The sequence below is a fragment of the Ooceraea biroi genome, chromosome 4 (genome assembly GCF_003672135.1).
Source record: "Ooceraea biroi isolate clonal line C1 chromosome 4, Obir_v5.4, whole genome shotgun sequence".
Taxonomy (NCBI): Eukaryota; Metazoa; Arthropoda; class Insecta; order Hymenoptera; family Formicidae; genus Ooceraea; species Ooceraea biroi.
The window spans coordinates 15411002-15432617 of NC_039509.1; the positions used below are offsets into that span (position 1 = coordinate 15411002).

General features: G+C 44.9%; 1 protein-coding gene across 2 annotated transcripts in view; it reads right to left on the reverse strand.

Moving 5' to 3' along the window:
* Window positions 1–21616, reverse strand: part of LOC105284431 (zinc finger protein 423) — an 89978-nt gene that overhangs the window by 67595 nt on the left and 767 nt on the right. Inside the window, exons 2-3 of one of the 2 annotated variants that reach the window (XM_026969172.1) lie at window positions 13137–13217; window positions 12727–12789 (exon numbers count right to left, since the gene is read on the reverse strand). In XM_026969172.1, coding sequence (XP_026824973.1) covers window positions 12727–12789; window positions 13137–13217 — 144 coding nt within the window. The remainder of the gene's footprint in view (window positions 1–12726; window positions 12790–13136; window positions 13218–21616) is intronic. The other variant, XM_026969173.1, reaches the window with a different exon arrangement.

The window sequence follows — 21616 nt, forward strand, 5'->3', positions numbered from 1 at the left end:
GTTCCAAGGCCGCGTTTGGGACGGCGCCCCGTTGGTAATCAGTTCGTCGTTGTTACCGAAATGCACCGGGGGCGCAGCGCGTCGAAAGAAGGCAAAAGGGAAGCAGAAAGGCGAAATGAAAGGGGTGCATCACCCCGTTCACCTTCTCTACGGATCGCGAATTTTTGCGGCGCCCTAGATTGCGCGTCGAATGTTTAATCCGACGGGCGAACCACGCGGAAAACCGCAAAGTCCGGTCGCTCTCGCAAAATCGTTTCCATATCACGTCATCCGATATCCCTGAATCGAACCATTACGTCCGACGTTCCGCGCGGCGAGAATGTTATCGGGTGATACGCGTGTTGCGGACGTAAAATCGCAATACCCTTGTATCATCACGGCACACGTTTCGGGGGTGGCGTACGAGCGCGCGCGCGCACGTGCGGGTGCAGGATACACGACGAATAAATTTGTCAATTAAAAAAAAACGAATTTGCCGAGTAGCGACACGACCAGCGTGGCGCGCAAAATATAAAATAAAATTTTAGGCGGGATGTAAAAGAGAGAGAGAGAGAGAGTCTTTTTTCAGGGAAAACTAACTTCGCGCGCGAGTCTCTAGCGCGGATATGAAACGGGATGCGCGAAATTGAAAAAGAAAAAAAAAGGAAAAGATATGGGAATTTCTTTGCGGGAAACAATCACGTTTGCTTTCTTTTCGAAAAGTGTGCAAGCAATTTGTAATAGTATTACGTGCATTAATTTCTAGATACGTTTATTCTGTAATAATTGTCATCCCTAGAGTAACGGAAATGAATTCTAATACTCTAATTTATATTTATATGGAGGAGCATATTGCATTTTCGTATTATCCGCGAATTTCTCTACTGTGTGCGAGCGCACAGCTACACTGTGCTGTACATTGTATGCACGGAAATCCTTAATCCTAAAGTCAGATAGCAATCTTATCACGCGACTCCCTTCGCGGGGACAATAATTTAACTGGCAAAAAATACAATTTTTTTGCATGATATGACACGCATTAAACGCACCACCGGTCAGATATTACGCGGTAAATACTGCGAATCGATCGCATCGCAACATGCAGCATCATTTTTCATGCGTTCGCGCACGGCTGTCGTCATTGTATACGTACACGGGACACGTACACACGCACACATGTATATAATACTATATATACTATGTATATGAATTTTGGAAATTCGACGGCCGGGGCGAGTGAAGCTGTTGGGAACCGGTTTTGGTTTTGTATTAGCATGTAACTCCGGCAGGAGTTGAAGTTGCGATGGCTTGTGGGTGGTCGGGCGGCGGCAGGGAGGGTAATTACCTCCTTGGGGAGCGCCCTCTCCACGGCGTAGCCCGGTATAGCCCCAGCACGGGTACAGAGGCTTCCCACTGCTCCCAGTGGTCCCGCGGGATCGCGCCAGTGGTTCTCACAGTCGCGGTTCTCATTCTGCCACAATTCGATCCTGTCCCAGAATCAGAACGAGAATACTCGCGATACCTCGACAGTATCAGACGTACATTTTATTATACACAGCTGATATTAAAGGTATGAAATACTAAAAATTCCTTGGTATCACTTGCCATTCGAGGAACGTTTTGAATTGTTTTCAATGTTCAATTGTGTGTAAAATATAAGATTGATTGAGTATTGAAAGTTATTTTACATTTCATAATCTTATGCACTGAGTTTCAATTTAAAACAAATGTAAAGAGTAATGATACTTTTTTTAGATTATACACACCGTCCCTTTATCATATCAGCTCAAACATCGCGCTATCGTTTTACTTAATTTACATCGAGCCCTGCGTCCCACAAGGCGTCGTAATGACAGCCCAATTAAGCGCCGACGACCCCTAGATTGGGAGAGCAAAAGCGTCACGTGACAATACAAATTATTATGGTAAGCTGACCCTATAATTTATATTTTCCTCATTAACGAGATACTCTTAATTTCATCATCGCGTGAACCATATGCCTTATTATTGTACATTGTTATTTTCCTCACTTTGACTCGTTTATAAGCGTAACTATTGCTTGCGTTACTTATTTTAAAATTTGAGCTTGTTTACTTCATAAAATTGCATAAAGCTATTTTGATACAACTAAATTAAATTAAATTAAATTAAAATTAACAACTAAATTAAATTTAAATTAAGCAGATAAAAAATACAAACATGCATGAGTTAAAGTCAATATAGAAATAACATTACATGATTAAGAGAAGAAAGTATACTTTTCCTACTGCTGTTCAGTAAGAATGAGAAATTAAGACAATGTTTTTCGAGACACTCAGATTTTGAATTTTACCTCATTTTTGCTAAGGTCTACCTCTACCCTCGTGTACGAGTATTTCCGGGTTGCTTCAATTCGACTGACACTCAAATTCGTGTATCAACCCGGTTGGCTGATACGTTTTTAATTGGCCGTCTCGGCCGATATCATCGACGCCACCGCCGAAACCGCCGACGAAATAAAACGCGGGCGTACGGTCCCTTCGCCGCGGAAAATGGAATTGCAGTGTCGACTTCCGAACCGGCTAATTCGCCCGGAAATAATAGACACCGCCGGCACACTCGTAAGCTAATTTCAGTCACCGGCGTGACATAATGACCGCGCGTGGAATGAGCTTTCATAATTCGTGACTACGCGGCTCGGACAATGTACACGCGACAGGCTCTGAAATGCCGCGGCTATAAATAGACACGCGTAAAAACGTTCTCGCCTTTAAAAACAGGAATTTTCAAGGGTTGCGATCGACATCTCTCAAAGACAAATGGAGTGCAGGGCTCGGCACACTGGTACTCCATGGCGGATCGGCGTAACGATCGTTCGTTATAATTGGCGGGATCCTGTTCGGGTCGCCGCTGGTAATGATCAGGTCTGACCGGACGCATCGAGGGCGACAGAGGCAAGTGGTATCGCACGGACACCCGGTACAGTGTCATCGGCACATGCCACTGTTAAGGGCAGGTCCGTCCCCGAGGAGCGTCACAAACAATAGCAATGGGCTAGCCAGTGCCACCCTACGACCACCCTACGGCGTTCCACGACGTCCTGCGGCAGTATCCTTCGACCTTCCCGGTCGCCCTAACGCCGAGACTCGGCCGTAAGATAGCGGGAGGAGGAGAGAGAGAAAGACGAGCGCGGAGACTTAAGCGAGGAGGCAGAGGAAGAGAGACAGGGGAACGAAGAGGAAGACTATACCTCGGGGAAAAGTTTAATTTCTTTCTGAGAAAGATGGCTGTTCCTTGTACTTCGTCGTTGCAGGACTATCAGCCCTGGTGTATCCTCGTCTGTACGTGCGCGTGTGTATGTGTGTACGCTGCGGATCACCGTGCGCGAGAGCATGAGTGTACGCATGCACGTGTATGTACGTGACGTCGGCTTCGTAGGAATTAATTTGGCCCCATGTCCCTGCTAGGGCGCGTCTCCTTCTCGTCTACGTCATTCATGCACGATCGATTTTTCGAGAGATAATTTCGCGGCTTGATCAAAAATGCGAGCCATACTTCCGTTATCGCGATTACGCGTGATCCTATCCCATTTCAAATTTCTCGACTTGCATTCAATTTTGTCACTGTCATTTACAATAATGGCCCAAAGTGCTGGAGCTCTCATGAATCAACTGCAGAGAACTCTGATACTCTAATTTATTTAAATGCATGCTCCGAAAAAGGGTGAAATTATTAAAACGCTTATTTACGTTTAAAATCGGAACAGTTGCTTTTGTACAATAAAATATAAAATGATGTAAAATATACAAATAATACTATAGAATAGATGATATGTCATGATACAGGTAATGTGTAATAATACAAGTAACAGGTAATAGAAAAAATATATTATATAAAAAACTATAAGCAAATATAATATTAAAATATACGCAAAAATATAGTAAAAGTAAAAACTCATGTATAATTATGGGTGTACTTTCCCCTTAGACACGTAGTTACCAAAATTCCATTCGTACTTTTCGATCGCTGTGTACGCATGTGCTATCTCAGGATCCCGGCATACTTCCTTCTCGTGTCTCTCACATTAAGCCGAAAGTTCAAGCGGCTTTAACGCTGACCGTTGTCCAGCGTACTTAAATGAAGCGTGCCACCCGGCGAAATTTATACGCGGCCGCCCCCTCCGACAACAACGCGGCCACGTTTGTCAAGGGTTGCCCACACGGCCCACCCTTCCGGCCATGTCAAAAGCCGCGTACGCGCCGTAATTTCGAGTCCGCCACCGCGCTAATTCCCCGGTTAACCGGTTCCGCGAGAGCTTACGGCCTCGTAACGCTCGCGTTTATGACACACAGGTGTGTGCACTCCTTTATGGTTCATCCCACGTGGTATGAACTCCGCCGGGGTGATGAAATCTTGGGAGGCGAAATTTTAGCCTATAAAAACGTTATCTCGACGCCTAGCTGAGCTGCTCGGCGAAAGCTCGGGCTTAGAATATGTCGCAATATTTTGTATACATCTAAAAATCGATACTAAAAGCTCCTCTATAATATTATATCACGTATAATTGAATGTATAAATAAATATTGCAATATAATGTTTCACAAGGGGTACTTTTAGTCGCGAGTTCATGTTGATAAATTTTCACTGATGATGAGTCTACCTTACAATATTTTACATTTCAGTAACGTATTCTGCAATTTTATGTCATAAAAGCAATACGCTTTCATGTCGGGAGAATTTCACGTCCTTAAACTCGACATCGCAGTCCGCGAGCAGCGCGAGCAACAGGACAGGCGCGTTTCCTGCGCGCAGCTTTTCATTGTGCGAAGTGCCGGTACAGCCTAAGGAGGGAAGATTAGCATAAAGTTAGCGCGCTACCCGATACCGTATGTTCGCGCGAAAGTTAAGTTGGGTTGCGTCACGCTGGCCCTCGGGTCCCCAGATATCCCTCGGTACGACCGCTCCCGTCATATTCCGATACGAGAGCTCCATCGCAACATTCCGGAAACGTCATCGACCGCGAGAGGACTGCGAGAAATTCCTATCCTAGCGAGATGCACCTGACGATCGCGCGAGGAAGTTCGATTTCAGTCATCGCGGGCGGTTTCGCTGATGCCATTAAGCCCCACGCATTTTTGCCAGCGTCGCGAGTCCATCAACGAGTTAATTCCGAAGATTCCAACATTCGTGACTCATAAAACTATTATATTTTATGCGCGATATCTCCCGATATGCGCATACGTGATTTTTATTTCGAGCGTCCAAGTTTCAGATCGAGCGAATCGCGTATGGATAAGTGACGGGAGGCATTAAGGGCGCCGTCGCGCGAAGGGTGGATAGAGGAAGGGCATCGTGAGTTGTCGCGACACGCGCAGGATCTAGGAGGAGAATCATTAGCATAGCCTCGGGATACTGATACCTCTATCTCTTCGAGTTACCAAGTTCTCCCGGAAAGAGACTGGAAGAAAGAGACAGGGGGGGAGGAGAGAGAGAGAGAGAGAAAACCACGACGGCGAATGCCACGTATTATTAGTTACAGTTATAATACTAGGTGAGTTCTGAGGTAATTCCTTCTCGCGGACCCCTCTATACATGTGCACCTCGGAGAGTTGCTCGGGGGTCTCTCGTTAGTTCACACAAGAGAAATAACAAGTGGTACTCCGTGGTCCTCTTTGCCGGTTATCCATGAATGGAGTGAAGCTGCGAGTGCAGCCGTTGAACTAATCTTCGAAATGCCGCACTAATCCAGTACTCAAAAGAAGAGTCGTTACTTTGGTCGCCTAGACGCACGCCGTGGCAAATTGTTCGATTTAAAGCACGACCAAAGTGTCACCTCGTAACGTTGTCTCGCTTGGGAAAAGTTTCTCGGAGAACCTCTCTGCGCAACGGATTTATTAGAAAGGTAACGTTCTGCAAAGAAGATACTCTCGCAGAATCAGAGTCGACTCTGTTTACTGAAAAGTCGTTGGAAAGAAAATAAATTTAGTTCCTTTTTCCCTTTGGCTGATATTTTTGAATAAGATTCCCAAAATTCAAATTCTTATTCGTATTGTCATCCGTATCTTCCTAAATAACTTTGATGGATTGGTAGATCGATTTTGAAGTTCCAGTAATGTTTCTCATTGAAGATCTCTCCAAGTTGCTGTAAGACTAATTAATACATTCTCTCTCAATCGCGTGGATACGGCACGCGAAACCAGGCCGAATTCTCGCGACCGCAACACCGCACTCGCGGATGCATCTCGGGGAGGATTCATCCCGTTGCAATCGTATTACGCAAGAGCGAGAGATGGGAATCGAGATGGCGAGTTTGTAATGAAACCATGTAATATTTCCCGCCTGTTTGTCGGCGTCGACGGATGCAGACCGCAACTGCGATCGCGAGAGTAACGAAGACACCCTTCGCTTCTACGCCACCGTCGGGGGTACGACTGTGGGAAAAGAAGACGGATTATCCGCGTGTGTGTTCGAGCGACTTCGCGGCCGCGAACGTTGACGCTCGTGTATCTCGCCTACTCGTGAGATGCATCCAAGGGTGGAACACACACGAGGGAGGCACGTGGGTGTAAGAGGGTGTAGGTGGAATACGGGCCGCGTCGGAGGATTTTGTTGTGTGCGGATTTACGTGCGGGAGAAGGACGAAAAGGACGGCGGAGGAGCACGAAGGAGAACGAGGACGAAGTAACAACGGAAGCAGGGGAGCGAGAGGGAAGCAGAGAGAGATAGAGGGACCCGGAGTCGGTCCCAAGGGATACGTAGGAGCTGCGCCACGGCCCGAGGCAGCTCGTCACCTGGGACACCCTTATATCGCCAAGTACAGTCGCATCGAGAAAGGCGCCATTGTGAGGATGTACCTGAAGCCCGGTACTCTTTGCTTCTGGATCAGAAGTTAGTTGAGACTCGTGAGATGTCTGCCCGCCGCGAAAATTTGCTACGTTGTATGGATTTCTGGCGGGGAAGGAAGAAAATGGGCAATCGACTTACAGAGTTATCTTATATCAGGTGTACTGTGAACTATGATCGTTTGATTAGTTATTCCTACAATAATGATAAAGGTTTATATCAAGTTTATATACCCCAAAAATTACAATCGTTGATTATATTTTATCTATATTTCTGTATCTAGATGTTAATTTACGTATTCTAATTATACGGATCAAAGTTTACGACTGTCTGGTTTGAACAGCTCGGTTGTTGAAAAATACGGATCGTAAAAATTTCTGATCTTACACAAGGTGATGAATGCGCGAGGTATCTTCGCAACGCCATGCGACCGAATGCACCGCGAGAGAACGTGACGAAAGGCGGAAAATTAATCCACATTTCGCTAGCTCGGGCGTCACTCGTGAATTACTCATCATCGGCTGCGACCCGACGAAATGTGCAGTCGCGAGCGCGCGCGATCCCGCCATGGAAGCGCGATTTCCCGAAAATGTACGGGAAGTCCGCAGGGGGGGGTTTGCTAACACACAGCTTTATTAGCGGATGCTGTATCGGGAATATAAGACGCAGAACGTAAAACGTGGAAAGCTCAACGAGGAGCAGGCAGAGGAGGAGGAGGAGAATGACGAGAAGCAGGAGAAACGTGCCAGATGGGCAAAAGGGGATGAGGGGAGAGAAAGGGGAATGAGCGGAACAGAGACGAAAATACACAGTGAGATGAAGATAGGGAAGACGGCCAAAGCAAGAGAGAGACAGAAAGAGAGAAAAGGGAAGAGAGAGAGAGAGAGAGAGAGATTTTATTAGTGGGTGCTGGTATCGAGAATAAGACTCAACAACGTAAAAAGGAGAAGGCACCATCAAGAGAGAGAATGCTGGCAAGTATGACGGAGAGAGAGAGAGAGAGAAAGACAGAGGAAACGCGAGAGGGTGAGACATAAGGAGGAAGAGAGACATAAACCAGAGAAAGAGAGAGGCAAGAGGGAGAGACGCAGCAACGAGGCGGAGGGTAGGTGGGCGCGAAGAGGCAGCGGGGCCAGGTCCCGAGGGACTCCGTGCTCTCCTCTGGCGCTGCCAGCACTCGGGAACGCGAAAGAGGAAGAGGGCGGTAGGGACGAGGGGGAGAGAGGCGGGCAGCGGGGGGAACTAATCAGCTCGACGCATGCGCACGGGGCTGCTCTTAGGATCCCTCGGGATTCCCCTGGCATTCCCCATAATATACCCTCCTCCCCCTCTAAACCTCCCGCCGCACCCCCGCAGCGCTCTCGCCGAGCCCCACCGGTCGCCCTCTTTACCTCCTCGCAGCCTCCGCTTGGTCGCAGCTGTACCGACCGGATCTACAGGACTTTCCAGCTTCCCCGAGGGGAGTCAAGATCAAGACCGTTCTCCCTGTCTCCTTCTCTGCCTATTTCTCGCTCTTCCTTGATGCGATTAGTTTGTGCGTTATCTTATGTTGTAAAACTCATCATTGAATCAGGCACACGTTCGGCCAAAAAATGCACCGAATGGCTTTGTATTTATTACGTGTTTCCTCTTCATGCACTGTATCTCATTCTTCCCGATCAGGACTAAACGCATGACAATTATTGAAATAATATTATAAATTATATATATTATTAAAATACATCAAATATTATTTACACATATAACAGCGATTAGAAGTACACGTGTGATTGTAATAAAGAATGTTTCAAGGGAATAAATGTGATTTACTCTGATTATAAACACAGATAAGATATTTTTCTTTTCGTTCCCATCCTCTCACAATTTTATCGATACTATTCGATACTATGCGACGGATTCGAATCCGTCGCAGCGATTATTACGAAGTCTTGCGAGACAACTCGCGAGGGGGAAGGGTATATTCCGAGTGATGTTACAATCCTCCCTGCCGACTGCCGTCACCCACCATCGGACCCGAGGAGTTGCTGGCTTTCCCCATCGGGATTGGAGATCCCCCATTTTCTTAATGTCAGAGATTTCAATCTGTCACGAGAGCGGCTCGGCAACTTTCCGCTTATCCGCCCGACAATTTCTACCGCCGAAGTTTTGCGCGCCGTGTAATTTAGCTCGCGTTACTTTTCGCCGAGGCACCGGCGATTCGTCAGTGCGGAAGAGAGACATTTACGAGATAAGAGCTGTACGCAAGTCGATCATCAGTCAAAAGAGCGCAAGTATATATTTCACGAAAACCCAGGAAAATTACGTTGGATTTTTTCTTTACTCGGATTTATCTTAGTATAGGAGGAAAATCATTTCTGACAGTTAAAGCAATCTTTCAAGAGCTTTAAAATTAACCTTAAGCCGATTATATATCACTACAATATCTTTTCAAATTTTTCATGATCATTTTAAAATTGTGCCATGCGTTAGAAGACAAAAGGATCAAGGAGAATAGGTTTAAATGATTTTTTCATTGTATGCGTCTCGGGGAGAGCCATTTCGGCAGCTGTTAATTGGCTGCATTCGCGCTCAATAATAAGCAAGAGGAAGGAGAAAGCTTGCGGGCGTAACTCGGCAGGCCGAATAATCGAGTCCCAGCGGGGGTGACTTGCAACGGCCCTTCAACTTTCCCTCTTCCCCTCTCTATCACTTCTTCTTTTTTTCGATTGGCGGCTGCAATAAGGCAGTGTCCTCTTCACACCTTTCCCTCCTTCTGCCTCCGTGCTCCTTCCTCCGTGTGCACCTGTACGATGAGAGCAAGCCGATATTCCCTAGATGATGATAATAATGCACAAACGCACGACGACGTTTGATCGCTTGTCTCCAGCGTGTTATCGGAAGCTTGTCGCAAAGTCATTAGCGAGTCCCACACGAGCCACGTTCAAGACTGGCGCTTGTGCAAACGCGCGGATTATTTCTTGATAAATTCAATATAAAGTGATTTTCGCGAAGATAGTTCCTCCTTAATTTATTTATGGATCCGAAAAAATATATCCGGAAATGCTATCTCGAGTCTTGACTTAAGAGACTGACAGAGGGAATGGTTCTGCATCATAGTCATGTCTATGCGGCGAGAAAAATTGCCGCGCGGACCAATTCCTCCCGAAATGGTGATAGGGTGGCACAGGTGGCAAAGGTGATCCCCTCGTTGCTTATTATGTCGATATATCTCGTAACCAAAGTCTTATTACGGACTTATATCATTCAATAATACGCTGCCGAAGCAACGCTTCGAATCATTCACTTCCGGTGAAACATATGCGCTATGAACTTGTTACAGGTATAATACGGTAATGTAATAAATCATATCGTGCTATGTATCAGAAGTACTTTCTATTTAAATAGAATACTCTTACTTTACACGAACAAGTTTTACTATTTATTAAAATACACATTCAATAGATTTAAAAAAAAATATATGAGAGGCTCTATCATGTTTAGTGTATCTATTAAGACTCTCTTAGTTTGTACTTTGCACTTTTATTTACGAGTGTTCAGATATAATATTAATTGCAGTTAAGCTGATATTTCGAAAGGATCGATGAGTTTGTGCACCTCCGGGATCGAAGATGTCTCGACGGATTAATCGTACGGTTAGATAGCGCGTCGCGAGCGTTAGAAATTCTTGCCGCAGCAGGGCGTATGCGCCGTGCATTAATTATCGCCTCGCCTTAAATAAATTAAGATAGTAAACGCGTTATTGCATCTCGCGGTGTGCCAAAATTGCTCGTTGAATTATTCATACGTCTGGAAAATGTCGAAGTACGCGCGTGTCACGTCAAGTATGAATGCCGCGCTATGAGTACGAGTATCCGTAGCATTCGAAAATTCGAAACTCTGTCACACGTATCGGTAAATACACGCAGGCTTCTTGCGTGTTAACGCGACGTCCAGCTGCGTGAACGTCATAGTTTGACAAAAAAGCAAATAGCGAAAGTACGGTACACGTCGTGTCGATTACGTTACGCCGCGTTGAACGACAAACTTCGAGGGCCGGAAAGTGAAACGTAACTTGGGCGCTAATATCCTGGCAGACACTTTGACCCGTATTCTCATTGCGCGTTTAACTCAGAATGGCCGCACAATCTTGTCTCATCACGACACGTTAAACGCAAAGCATCCCGGATCAAACGGATTCGTCATTAAATACGACAAACGTCACGTTTGTCTACCCGAATTTTTCAGAGCAAAAACGAAGAGGAGAGCACCGAGTGAAGCTGGAATTAATAATGCCGCCTAGCTCAGGGCTAACTTGAGAAGGCTCAGGAAAAAATTGTCTGGAAAAACGTTGAACGTTATACCGATCGTTGCAGACGGGGGGCATTAGCGTGTTCATCGGGTTGAAAAATAAGAAGGGAACGAGAGAAAAGAGAGAGAATAACGATGTCCCAATGGTTTAATGAGCGGCGTGGGTACACGGAGCATTAAAGAAGCGAACGAAGCCCGATGTTTTCAGGTAAGCAGACGGACGAGCCATCTCCCGTGGGAGTGCGGGCCGCCTCCTGCGGGAGGCAGCCTCGTTCTCCACGAGCTCCTCCAAGCCGGTTTTACCTCCGGAGTATAAAGCGCGCGCGCGCGCGCAAGTACACTTTGCGAAAGGTAACGTGAAATAATAATCGAGCCGTTCGTACGGGGGAGCGGATAAAGGTTTGATCTTCCCGACCTCCTCGGGGAGGAAAACTGCTGGATACTTGGGGAAGGTACGAATCTTTCGAGACAGTTTCGCTAGTTACGTAACAAGGGCGGCACCGCGGGGCACACGCTGGGCGCGCGCACACTGGGGACGCGGAAATTTTACTTAGCGTAAAAATAGTTCCGGCAAACTGTCGCGAGTACGAAACGGAAGAAGAAACGGAAAAGTGGACGTCGCACGAGAGACGCTCCATTCGGTTAATCTGTCTCGTTGGTCGTTTCAGGTGAGGCGAACATTGAATATTCCTCCCCGCGAATTATTTAGATTAGCAAAAGTTAAGCGATCACGCTGTGCATTTCAAGCTAAATTGCGAGATCTAGAACGTCCAGCTTCAATCAAATTAATTGGAAGGAGAAGTGGAGAAATGAAAAATAGAGGAATTGAGGAACAAGCCGATAAAACAATTGCTTTGTATACCGTTCCGCAAAATTTGTGATAGACATTAGTGATTATACCTGGAAACAGGAACCGCTTTATCACGTCGAGACAGAATGCATCCGTTGCCGGTTTGCATCGTTGCGCTGCATTGATCTCGACGCGTGACGACAAAGCAGAGCCTCGCGCAACAAAATCGAACGTGAACAATCCACCGTGTATAACCGCCGTGACCAACGAGAAGTTAAAAGTCCCGTCGTTGCGCGCCGACAAAAAGTCGATGCATGCCTCATCATCTGCGCGCGGGAAAGAGGCGGAAAATGCGCGCGATGTGCAGCATTGTTCGATGCACGTGCACTCGTGCTTGGGAAGCCTGCCGCGCGCTTCGGCGTCCTCCGGGAGGCAAGAATCCCATATTCATAGGATTTATGGCGGGATCGCGCTTCTTGAACACCTTCGAACAATGACGATGTATCTCGACGCATTGTTGCGTGCCCATAGGGCAATTCGAGTAATGCACCGGAATACAGCGAGCCACCCTCTCCCTTTTCTCTTTCTTCCCCTTTTTCTATCTCGCAATTTTATCGGATTGTTATGTGAAGAACCGCCAGCATGCGTGGTTCTCGTTGTGCACTGATCAATTTTGTCTCCAATTACGTTGAAAAAGATACTGTGTATTATTGTAAGAATTTAGATAAGCATTTGGGATTTATACTGGTTGCTTGAAATGATAGACACGATTTTTGCGGTAAGAGATATTACGGCTGAAGCAACAAAAGACGGCGGTTATTAATTATTTTTGCCAATTTAAATGTTACCTTCTGACTGACGGCTGAACGCCCGCTGCAACTCCTCCTCTTCCTCTTCCTCCTCGTCGTCCTCTGAAACATTCAATGCAAAGGATTGATTTTAATTTATTTGATATCAATTACGCTGTATTTAACAAATAAAGTTATTATATTCAATAATAGTATTTATGTGTATTATGAATATTTATTTATTGAATGAAAGACAAATAAAGCTTATAATCCGCCATTTATATCATCGATTTAAATAATTCAGCTCAAGTTTTTCTGCTGGACGATTTAGCCAATTTTATTACACGATGTATGAAAAACAGTCTTATTTATCCCACATGATGCACTATACAAACACGCTCTACCACCTGTTGTACGTAAATACTAAAGAAAAGTCCACGAGAGCCGACAGTCTAACAAATAACACTCACGCTTAATCGCCGTCGTTTCGTTATCCTGTTCGGCCGCTTCCAGGACATTCTGCTCGTTGCCGTCATCCCACTCTTCGTCCCCTGCATAGAGAAAGAGGGAGAAGCCAACGTTAATTCTATTACATTTGCATATCGCGGTTAAAGAGCGGAATCTGCAACTGCCACGAAGTACAGACGACAAATGTAGAATTTTCGTCTCAAATCCCGCCACGTAGAATTTATTTATCAATATTGTACAGCCTTTACTAATTTTCTTTTTTAAAGAAGCCTTCGTGAAATGATAAAACTATCTGGTGGAAATCTGTCTGTCGCGTATCATCAAAAACGAAACGACGTGTCGTGTTTTCGCCATAAAATATACCCGGTCGACGCGCGGAACGGCGACGGCGCCGCCACCCGTTTGTCACGTGGGACCGCAGAATTAAACTTAAAAAATTACACCCCCATCCGCGTGGCCAACAGGTCGTTTGTTATTTTGCATAGTCCCGACTCTCCCCACGCCACCTCTCCACCCCACTCGTGGCGATTCGTTCTTCCGTTGTCGCAACGAGTGCTGCGAACTCGCCACTTCGACGAATACGCTTCACCGTGGTTTCCAAAGGCATTGAATCGGACCGTTTGCTTGTTCCCAACATTCTGCCGAGCTTTTACTGGAACGAGGGCATCCGTCAATGTTAACGACGGATTAAGCTAACGAATCGCGCGAACTTTTCTTGCTGATTGCCGAGTGATTTGTTCGAACGCGAATCACGCAAAGAGCTACACTTATGAAAATGGGCAAGGATTGTTATCGATGATCTTACAACTGATCGGCAGATTGACAGATTGCAACGCAATCAAACTACCAGATTAAAGGGCAGGAAATAAACAATTTTTCACCACACCAACGTGCCGGAAAAGTTCAATAATTTTAGAGATAACGAAAAGAATGCAGAATTTACGGAAAATCTCACGCGAGTTAATCTTGACGGAACCTAAGCGCGTTGCTCTTATCGCGCGTTAGACGTCAGGCGAGGAACAACGAGCACGTCAAATCTACAGACGGCGGTGGGGCTTAAATATTCCAGAAGACACAAGGCATAAGCGAGGGCACCACATCCTTCGATTGTACCTACATCTTGGCGCCCTCCGAACCCTGTCAGCTGTCAAGCGTGTCTCGCGCCAAGCCGCGCTGCGCGTTACCGGCGCGATACCGCGGCGGTTAATGGTTCATCCATCATCGTGTAACCGCGGACTTTCGGCGAGTTCCGGTCGATTCGTTAATTGTTCCAGGATCACAGCGTACTCGGTAAAACAGTACCTCCGTCTCAGACACCATTATCACGAAAAACCATTATTTATGGTTGCAAAATGCAAAAAGAATATCTTCAAATAAAGATTCCTTTATGTTACTGCTTTTTCATTGTCTTTTGAAATTTGAAGAGATGGATTCGTAACAGCATCGTATATAAAATTGTACTAGTACAAAGGACGTTATTTCTGTTAAACCAAGGAGTTTTCTTTTCGTTCCAGATGTACAATTTGTCCATATTAAGATTTAGAATCTTAAATAAAAAAGTAATCAGTATTCTCATTTTTCTAAGGTTTCAAATTCATTTTCACTCGACGGATATGGGACAGACGCTAAGGACTTAAATTAATAAAAGCATGATTGTCGCGGAGCGCGTTGTAACTGGAACATTGCGCGGCTTGATTCGTATGAACGTCGAATTCAATTTGCCGTAAAATATCGTAAACAATTTGACGATGAGACAGGTTGGGCCTGACAATAATCGTAAAGGTGGAGGGTGGTGGAGGGTGGGTTCGGTTATATCGGCTGGAGGGCACCCTTTCCGCACGTAGCCGGTACCTATAACGCGCGTACATCGTTTCGCAGCGAGCCACGTAATACGACCTGGCCTAGACGACGCCATTCTCAAGATAGTCCAGGGGAAGGTCGGCAAAGGTGGCCGCGCAGCGGAGGGCGGGAGGTAAACTCTCGAAAATACAGGTTGCAATCTCGGCCCGAGCTCCGTGGCTAACGTTAAACGGATGTGTTATTATGGCTTCGGCATGCACGCCGGGCAAGATAACTGCATATTGCGGCTTAACCCCTTCTAGGAGGATCATTCGAGTCACGATGCCCCCGACTCCCTATAATGCCTCCCGCGGTGGAAGTATATCGCGTCTCCCAAATAATAACGTTTTATCTTGATTCCCAGGAATCTTCAGAACCAACGGTCCCGCCGTATCGCCTTCGCTGATATGAATTTCTAGCGTCTTAAGCTGACTCGAGCATCTGCACGTTCCGCAGTATTATTAAGGTAGATAGTGAGAAAAACAAGTATAAAAAAAGAAGATACACGTTGCGCACATAATACATTCAAAATTGATAGGCAACAGACATGTCAATTTTATTCGCACAGAAACCCGGTCAGTCTTGAAAGCAGCAAAAGCTGCAAATAAAAGTCGTGATACATCGAACTGAAATAAATGACAAATAAAAACCTGCTTAAACTCCGTTCTATTCATGTTCCAGCTAAAATGTCGATTTACCGCGATATAAAGCGAAGGTAACATTCGACAATTTGATCACGACGATGTCCCTCCTGTTTCATGCGAAACGCGCGAGTTGGTCTCGGAACACCGGTAACCCTTTCCGGCGCGGGGCGTCGGGGCGCGTCGATCCTCGCGGAAGCCCGCAAGGGTCCGCGAGTCATTAATCGATACACGCCGTGAATAAAGGAGCGCCCTGCGGGTTATGCTCGTGCCGCGACTACTATCTCTATCCACGTTGCAACCGCCGTACGTCTTGGAGTCCGTGACAGGCAGGCAGGCAGGCAGACAGCCGCCGCCATTGGGAAGGGCCGCTGCGGTGCGGTGTGGGTGGTCGAGAGGCAGGGAGGGCTGTCGGGAGGGAAGTCGAGGGAGATCCCGTGGGACCGCGTACCCAGGGTAGCTCTGACGCGGACTCAGACTCCCGTGGGACGCGAGCATCCGCCGGCGACGGCGCCGAGCCGAGCCGAGCCGAGCCCCCTCCGGCGCCGTCAGCAAGGCACCTGCCTCCTGGAGGACCCGGGAATATTGCGGAGGGCCTTTGGCGTCTGTCATGCCGATTCTCGCGGTGCCACGCTGACGATATCACGCAATTCTGCGTCGGGAATTGGCCCTGGAGTAATGCGATTTCTGAATTCGGTTGGAAATGTGACGCGCGACCTTTTGATGGTCACGATCTTTTGATCTCTTTACGATATTCGACGGAATTTCAGATATTCCATCGTAATGTCTGTATATAATCGTTTTCCAGATAATTATCATCATTTCAGATATTTCCTCAAGAGAGTTTCTTTAATTATCCTATTAAAAACTATTAATTTAATAATTTTTTTAACTATTATGTAGTAAATAGACCTGATCAATTGGCTTGTAACTGCGCGCAGAGGTAGCTTGGAAGCAGCGGGGAGCTCGCAGAAAAGAGGAGCGCCGAAAGAGAATTTCTTAAATCGACGTCGTGTATGATGTGCACCTTTCGTGCTGCAAAAGCGACGCCAAGTTTGTGGACTTCTCAGCGGGTGGCCGTTTCTCAAAGGAATACCACTGCGTCGCGGGAATGTGTCCTCGAGCACGTCTTTTGTAACGTGCGTTCTCCTTCCTATATGGGGTACGCAGCTTCCGCATACCGCGCGCTATTAAGAAACTCGCACACACGGACGCCCTCCCAAAGTTCGCCAACTTCATCTCTCCCGTCTTCTAATTCCGCACGGACGATCTAGCCTTGTCGCAGATGTTGCACTTTGTAGCGCAACATCGTACACCAAGTGATCGTCGAGTTCCTCGGAGACCAACGATCTTAAGAATCGAGAGCTTAATATACGCGCTAATGAATTCGACAATTCTTTTTGGAGCGTCTCGCTGTTATTTAAATTGCGAGATAGCTTTAAAACATCAGCAATGCGATAAAATGCGATGCAGTTAGAGAACGTCTGCAAAAGTGTCTCCTGCTGGCGAGGAATGAGTAACGTAATGCACGTAACTTAACTTTTTTACGATGGATCATTTATCCAAGTGTTACGAGAGACGCGTAATAGACGTAATTGAATATCGCGCACCGTAGAAGCCGTACACTCTTCGTAGACAATAATTTAACGAGAAGCCGATAACTTAATCCGAGTTAGCAGGCGCGTTATAACGATTATGACCGCCGGCGAGGACTTAGTGCTGTCACTGCAAAAACTAATAGCGGCTTAAGTTTTAGAGGAGCTACGATTAAACGGCTTAAAACGTTAAGCCGGAAATTTACATTGTACCGGTATCGCGGCTACCTTCTGTCTGTCGTGGATAATCTGCTATCATTGCGGCCGGAAGAAACTGACGTAAGCAAGTATCCCGTTATTGATACATTGGAAGAAAAATATTGTGCAATGTTAACCGTGAGAATGCTAGCATTTAGCTATTCCCAGTTAACGCTGCGCTATTATAATAGTTATTATAGTTACATATCTGATGTAAGTTTTCTTATATAATACAATTATTTTCTTTAAGCGAAATACGGTTGAGTCACAATTCAATGTGATTTTTAACTCAATTGTATCTTTAATGCAACCAACCGCACATTCTAGTTCTAATGTTTAACGTGGCGAAATGGAAGGGGAAATAATAATCATCGATAAGCAAGCGCCGCGCCGACTGCGGATCGTTAATCATTTCTGCGCGTGTAAATTAATTCCGGGACGATAATTATGCATTTATGCGAGCACGCACAAATTACAATCACGTTCCTGAGGCATAATGCACATGATTCAGGTCATTGCGTCCTACTCACCAATTATAATGCGCTTATATATCGAGTATATTTAGGTGTTCCTTCATAATTGCCGTTAGAAATGCGTTAGAAATGCATATGCACGCTGGCACAAGCGGATTTACATGTAATACATAATGCAGCTCTAATAACGCACCCGCGCAAATTGATAAACTAAGACTTCTTCGACAATCGATCTCGCCTTTCACAGCCGTGACAATAGGCTTTCACGTACGAAAGTACTGCCAACGACATAAAGAGTTTTACATTACAAACAAGATGCAAAAATCATTTGTATGATTTTCTCATTGCGTTCTGCATGACATAACTTTCCAAGTTAACAATATCAGTCGACGAAAATAACGATCTCACCATTTATTCAGATAATTAATCTTTCAATAAAGCTTTGCGAAAATGTTTGAACTCCTGCATACGATTTTATTAAATACTGGGATTTTACGTATTTTTTGGTGCAAGGGGAATTTCAAGCGCTTGCTTTATTCGTGATCTTCGAAAAATATTAAAAATCTACAATAACCTGAGATTTATCGATGTATGCCGATAAATTTCCATTAATGCAATTATCCTCCGTTCAACTGCTGCCTGCCGGTTGTCCATGTTATGACGGGTGCATTGGAATCCATTAATACGGCTTCGGTCGCGCGCAGGTTCATTATCGTGCATTAATTAGCAACACCCTATATCACTATGCTGGCAATGTTATCGGTGCGGCTTGCTATTTCGTGGCTAACCACTGGCTTGTGACGTCCCAACCACGCGAACTGGCAGCCGGCTTGATCCGATAAAAGACGACGGTTTATTCACCGTGGTAAATAAGTGAACTCGTACAGTTCTCCGCCAGATTTTCTCGCTGTCCGATCTTCATAGCGATATACCTGTCGCCATCGGATATTTGGCTATGCTGTGAATGCAACGATGGTCCCGCAAGCTTGGATTGGATCAAAATAGAAGCAGAAATAACTACTTCATCAAATTAAAACGTAAACTTCTGTTGTCGAAGCATTCAATACGTTGCAATTAGAAGAATATAGATCATGATTCCTCGCTATGCTTTTGATTTTAGGTTTAAAAAAGATGTTTTGGTTAATAAGAGGCCTTATTTGTGATAAATAGTTATGATCGAATAGAAATGGCTGACTGATATTTCGTAAGCCTAGCTCTCGGACGAATAGGAACGATTCGCCCTATCTAAATCGTGATTCGCGAAACGGGGCTCTCTTTTCTCATCAACTACCAGCGCCAATATTTCGGCAGTTGAGTGCCCTTTACATCCGCTATTGGAATCCGGATGTGGCTGGCTACCGTGCGGCAGCCGGCTCGAAACGAGCAACGCGAAACTTTCGTTTCCGCTCAATCGTCAATTCCGCCGACAAACGAGAAGTGATATGAGTACCGTGGCAGGATAGCAATTTTCATGGAAAAAGGGGTAGCACTATGCCATGTGACCTATGTGACTAGCCATTGCGAGTTTGCAAAGTCTAGTATTTTTGAAATATTTGAAGAGGACTGTTAGAGAAGATTAATAATAATTCCCTATAACCGTTATGATTAATCGTTCATATAACTCTTTAGAACATGTAGAGCCTCAGAGGATTAATTATATTTATAAATCTTGTTTAAAGTAGAATTTACAGATTATATAATCGAAAACTTGATATATTTTGGTTCCAAATCCCTTTATTTATATTATTGGCAATAGTTAAATCATTTTTGAAATAAAAGGGAAAAGGTAAACCAAGAGCGAAAATTTTTGCAATGTAACCGGAAGATAGAAAACTGCTGGAACGAAGAAACAGCTGGCTCAAAGAAGAAAGGAAAAAGTGACGCCAGCAACGGCATGCAGGGAGAAAGAGAGAAAGAGAGGACGAGAACGAACGGTCAAAAAGCTGCAGCTAGAGACGAGACGCGCGCGCGAAAGGAAATGCAGGACGAGGAGGACGAGAGGAGTGCGACCAGAATTGGATAGGATAGGCGAACTGGTGATTACAGAGGCCGAGGATTCCCTGGGGACGAGCGCTGGTCTCCCGCGGGCTTCCACCTAATTCCATCCTGGCTGACTACTAACTCTGCCTCTATCCTGCTCTCTATCTATTCCGCGCACCTATTGCCTCTCTTTCTGGCTCCAACCGTTCATCTCTGTTGACGATCTTTTCTCTTCCTATGTATTCCTCTCTCTTTCTCTTTCTTTGTCTTTCTTCTCTCTTTCGCTCTGTCTTCCTATCTTTTGCTTTGTGATAAAGCATATCCTCTTTTTATTTTCTGCATTTGAACTCTTTCTGATTCATGAGCCGTTTCTATCTTTCGTCTTCTCCCGCGTTTTCCTTTCTACATCTATTTGTCTCTCGCTGTCTACATTTTCTTCGGTTTCTCTGTTTATTGAGCACTCATTCGTCTCCTTCTCTCGTTCATTAGCCCCTCTCTTTGTCTCATCCTTTTCTCTTTTCCTGTTTCATTTCCTCCTTCACACATTCTCTACAGTAACCGTATTTCGGTTATCCGTTTGTAATATATTTTCGGCCTGCTTCAACAATATACTAAATACTCTCGCATGCTAATGCAGGAATCATCCGGTCGCTCTATTGCTATCGATAGTTGTTATTCATAATGACAGAGATACAGATGCCGCAATATAAATAATTGCTATCATTAAGCAAAAATCGAGTGTCAAGTGCACATAGGTTTCTGCACCCCACTTTCAATATTTTTAAGTTTTAAATACACGAAATAGTAGAATTTCGTCTGTATTTAACGAAAAAAATTATAGCATTTTGAAAAACCTTTTGCACATGACCTTAAGATAAATGAAATTTCGATGTTTTGATATATCAATTCAGAATCTTTTGCAGTTGTTTGTATTGCTTTTACGAAACCAATATTACTTTTTACAAAGTCCAGTAATTGAGCTAGAGAAGGGAGAATGAAGCAAAACGTGACGTACAAACTTTGAAAAATTACATGTTCCCGAGTTACTTGGAGAACCGTGCAGCTTAATTACCACGGTGTCACGACATAATTTTTGAAACAATGGTGACTTTCGGTACTTGTATATCGTATGTTACTTTTATGTTGGACGGTTGTACGGTTGCACATGTCTGGAACTTTCACAAAGTACCCTTTTAACCTAACTTCTTTTTCACTTCTCTACACACCGACGACACACGGAGAAACATCTTACCAAGAACTTCGCTATTATTCGCGTGTCTTTGCGACGTAAATGCGAGCGCTCGCGGACCTTAATCTCATAAAGCCGTCGTTACCTAGGGACCTAGGGGCAAATCTTCATGTTTGTCTCATTTTGATTTGTTTCTTCTCGACGTTTATCGCGCGCGAAACTTTCTTCCTTTTTACGTTTCGCAATAAATCAAAGCAATTCTTCGTTTTATTAAAATAATCTGTATATATAAATATTGCGCCTTTAAAAGTTAAAAAGATCAGAGTATGCTCGGGCTTATTTTAACTTATCTGAAGAGCATTCTAGAGTTTTATGATTTTTACTTGGCTAACAATAATGAAAAATATTTTATCTTAAAAATGCAAAAATTGCATTAAATTCTTACTAAAGAATGGTCATTTATAAAAACATTACAAACTTTTCGCAAATGTGATAAATAAATAAGAGTACCAATGTGTAATAATTTATGTATTCATTACAATTTTGATTTTATGTTTCACTCTATCG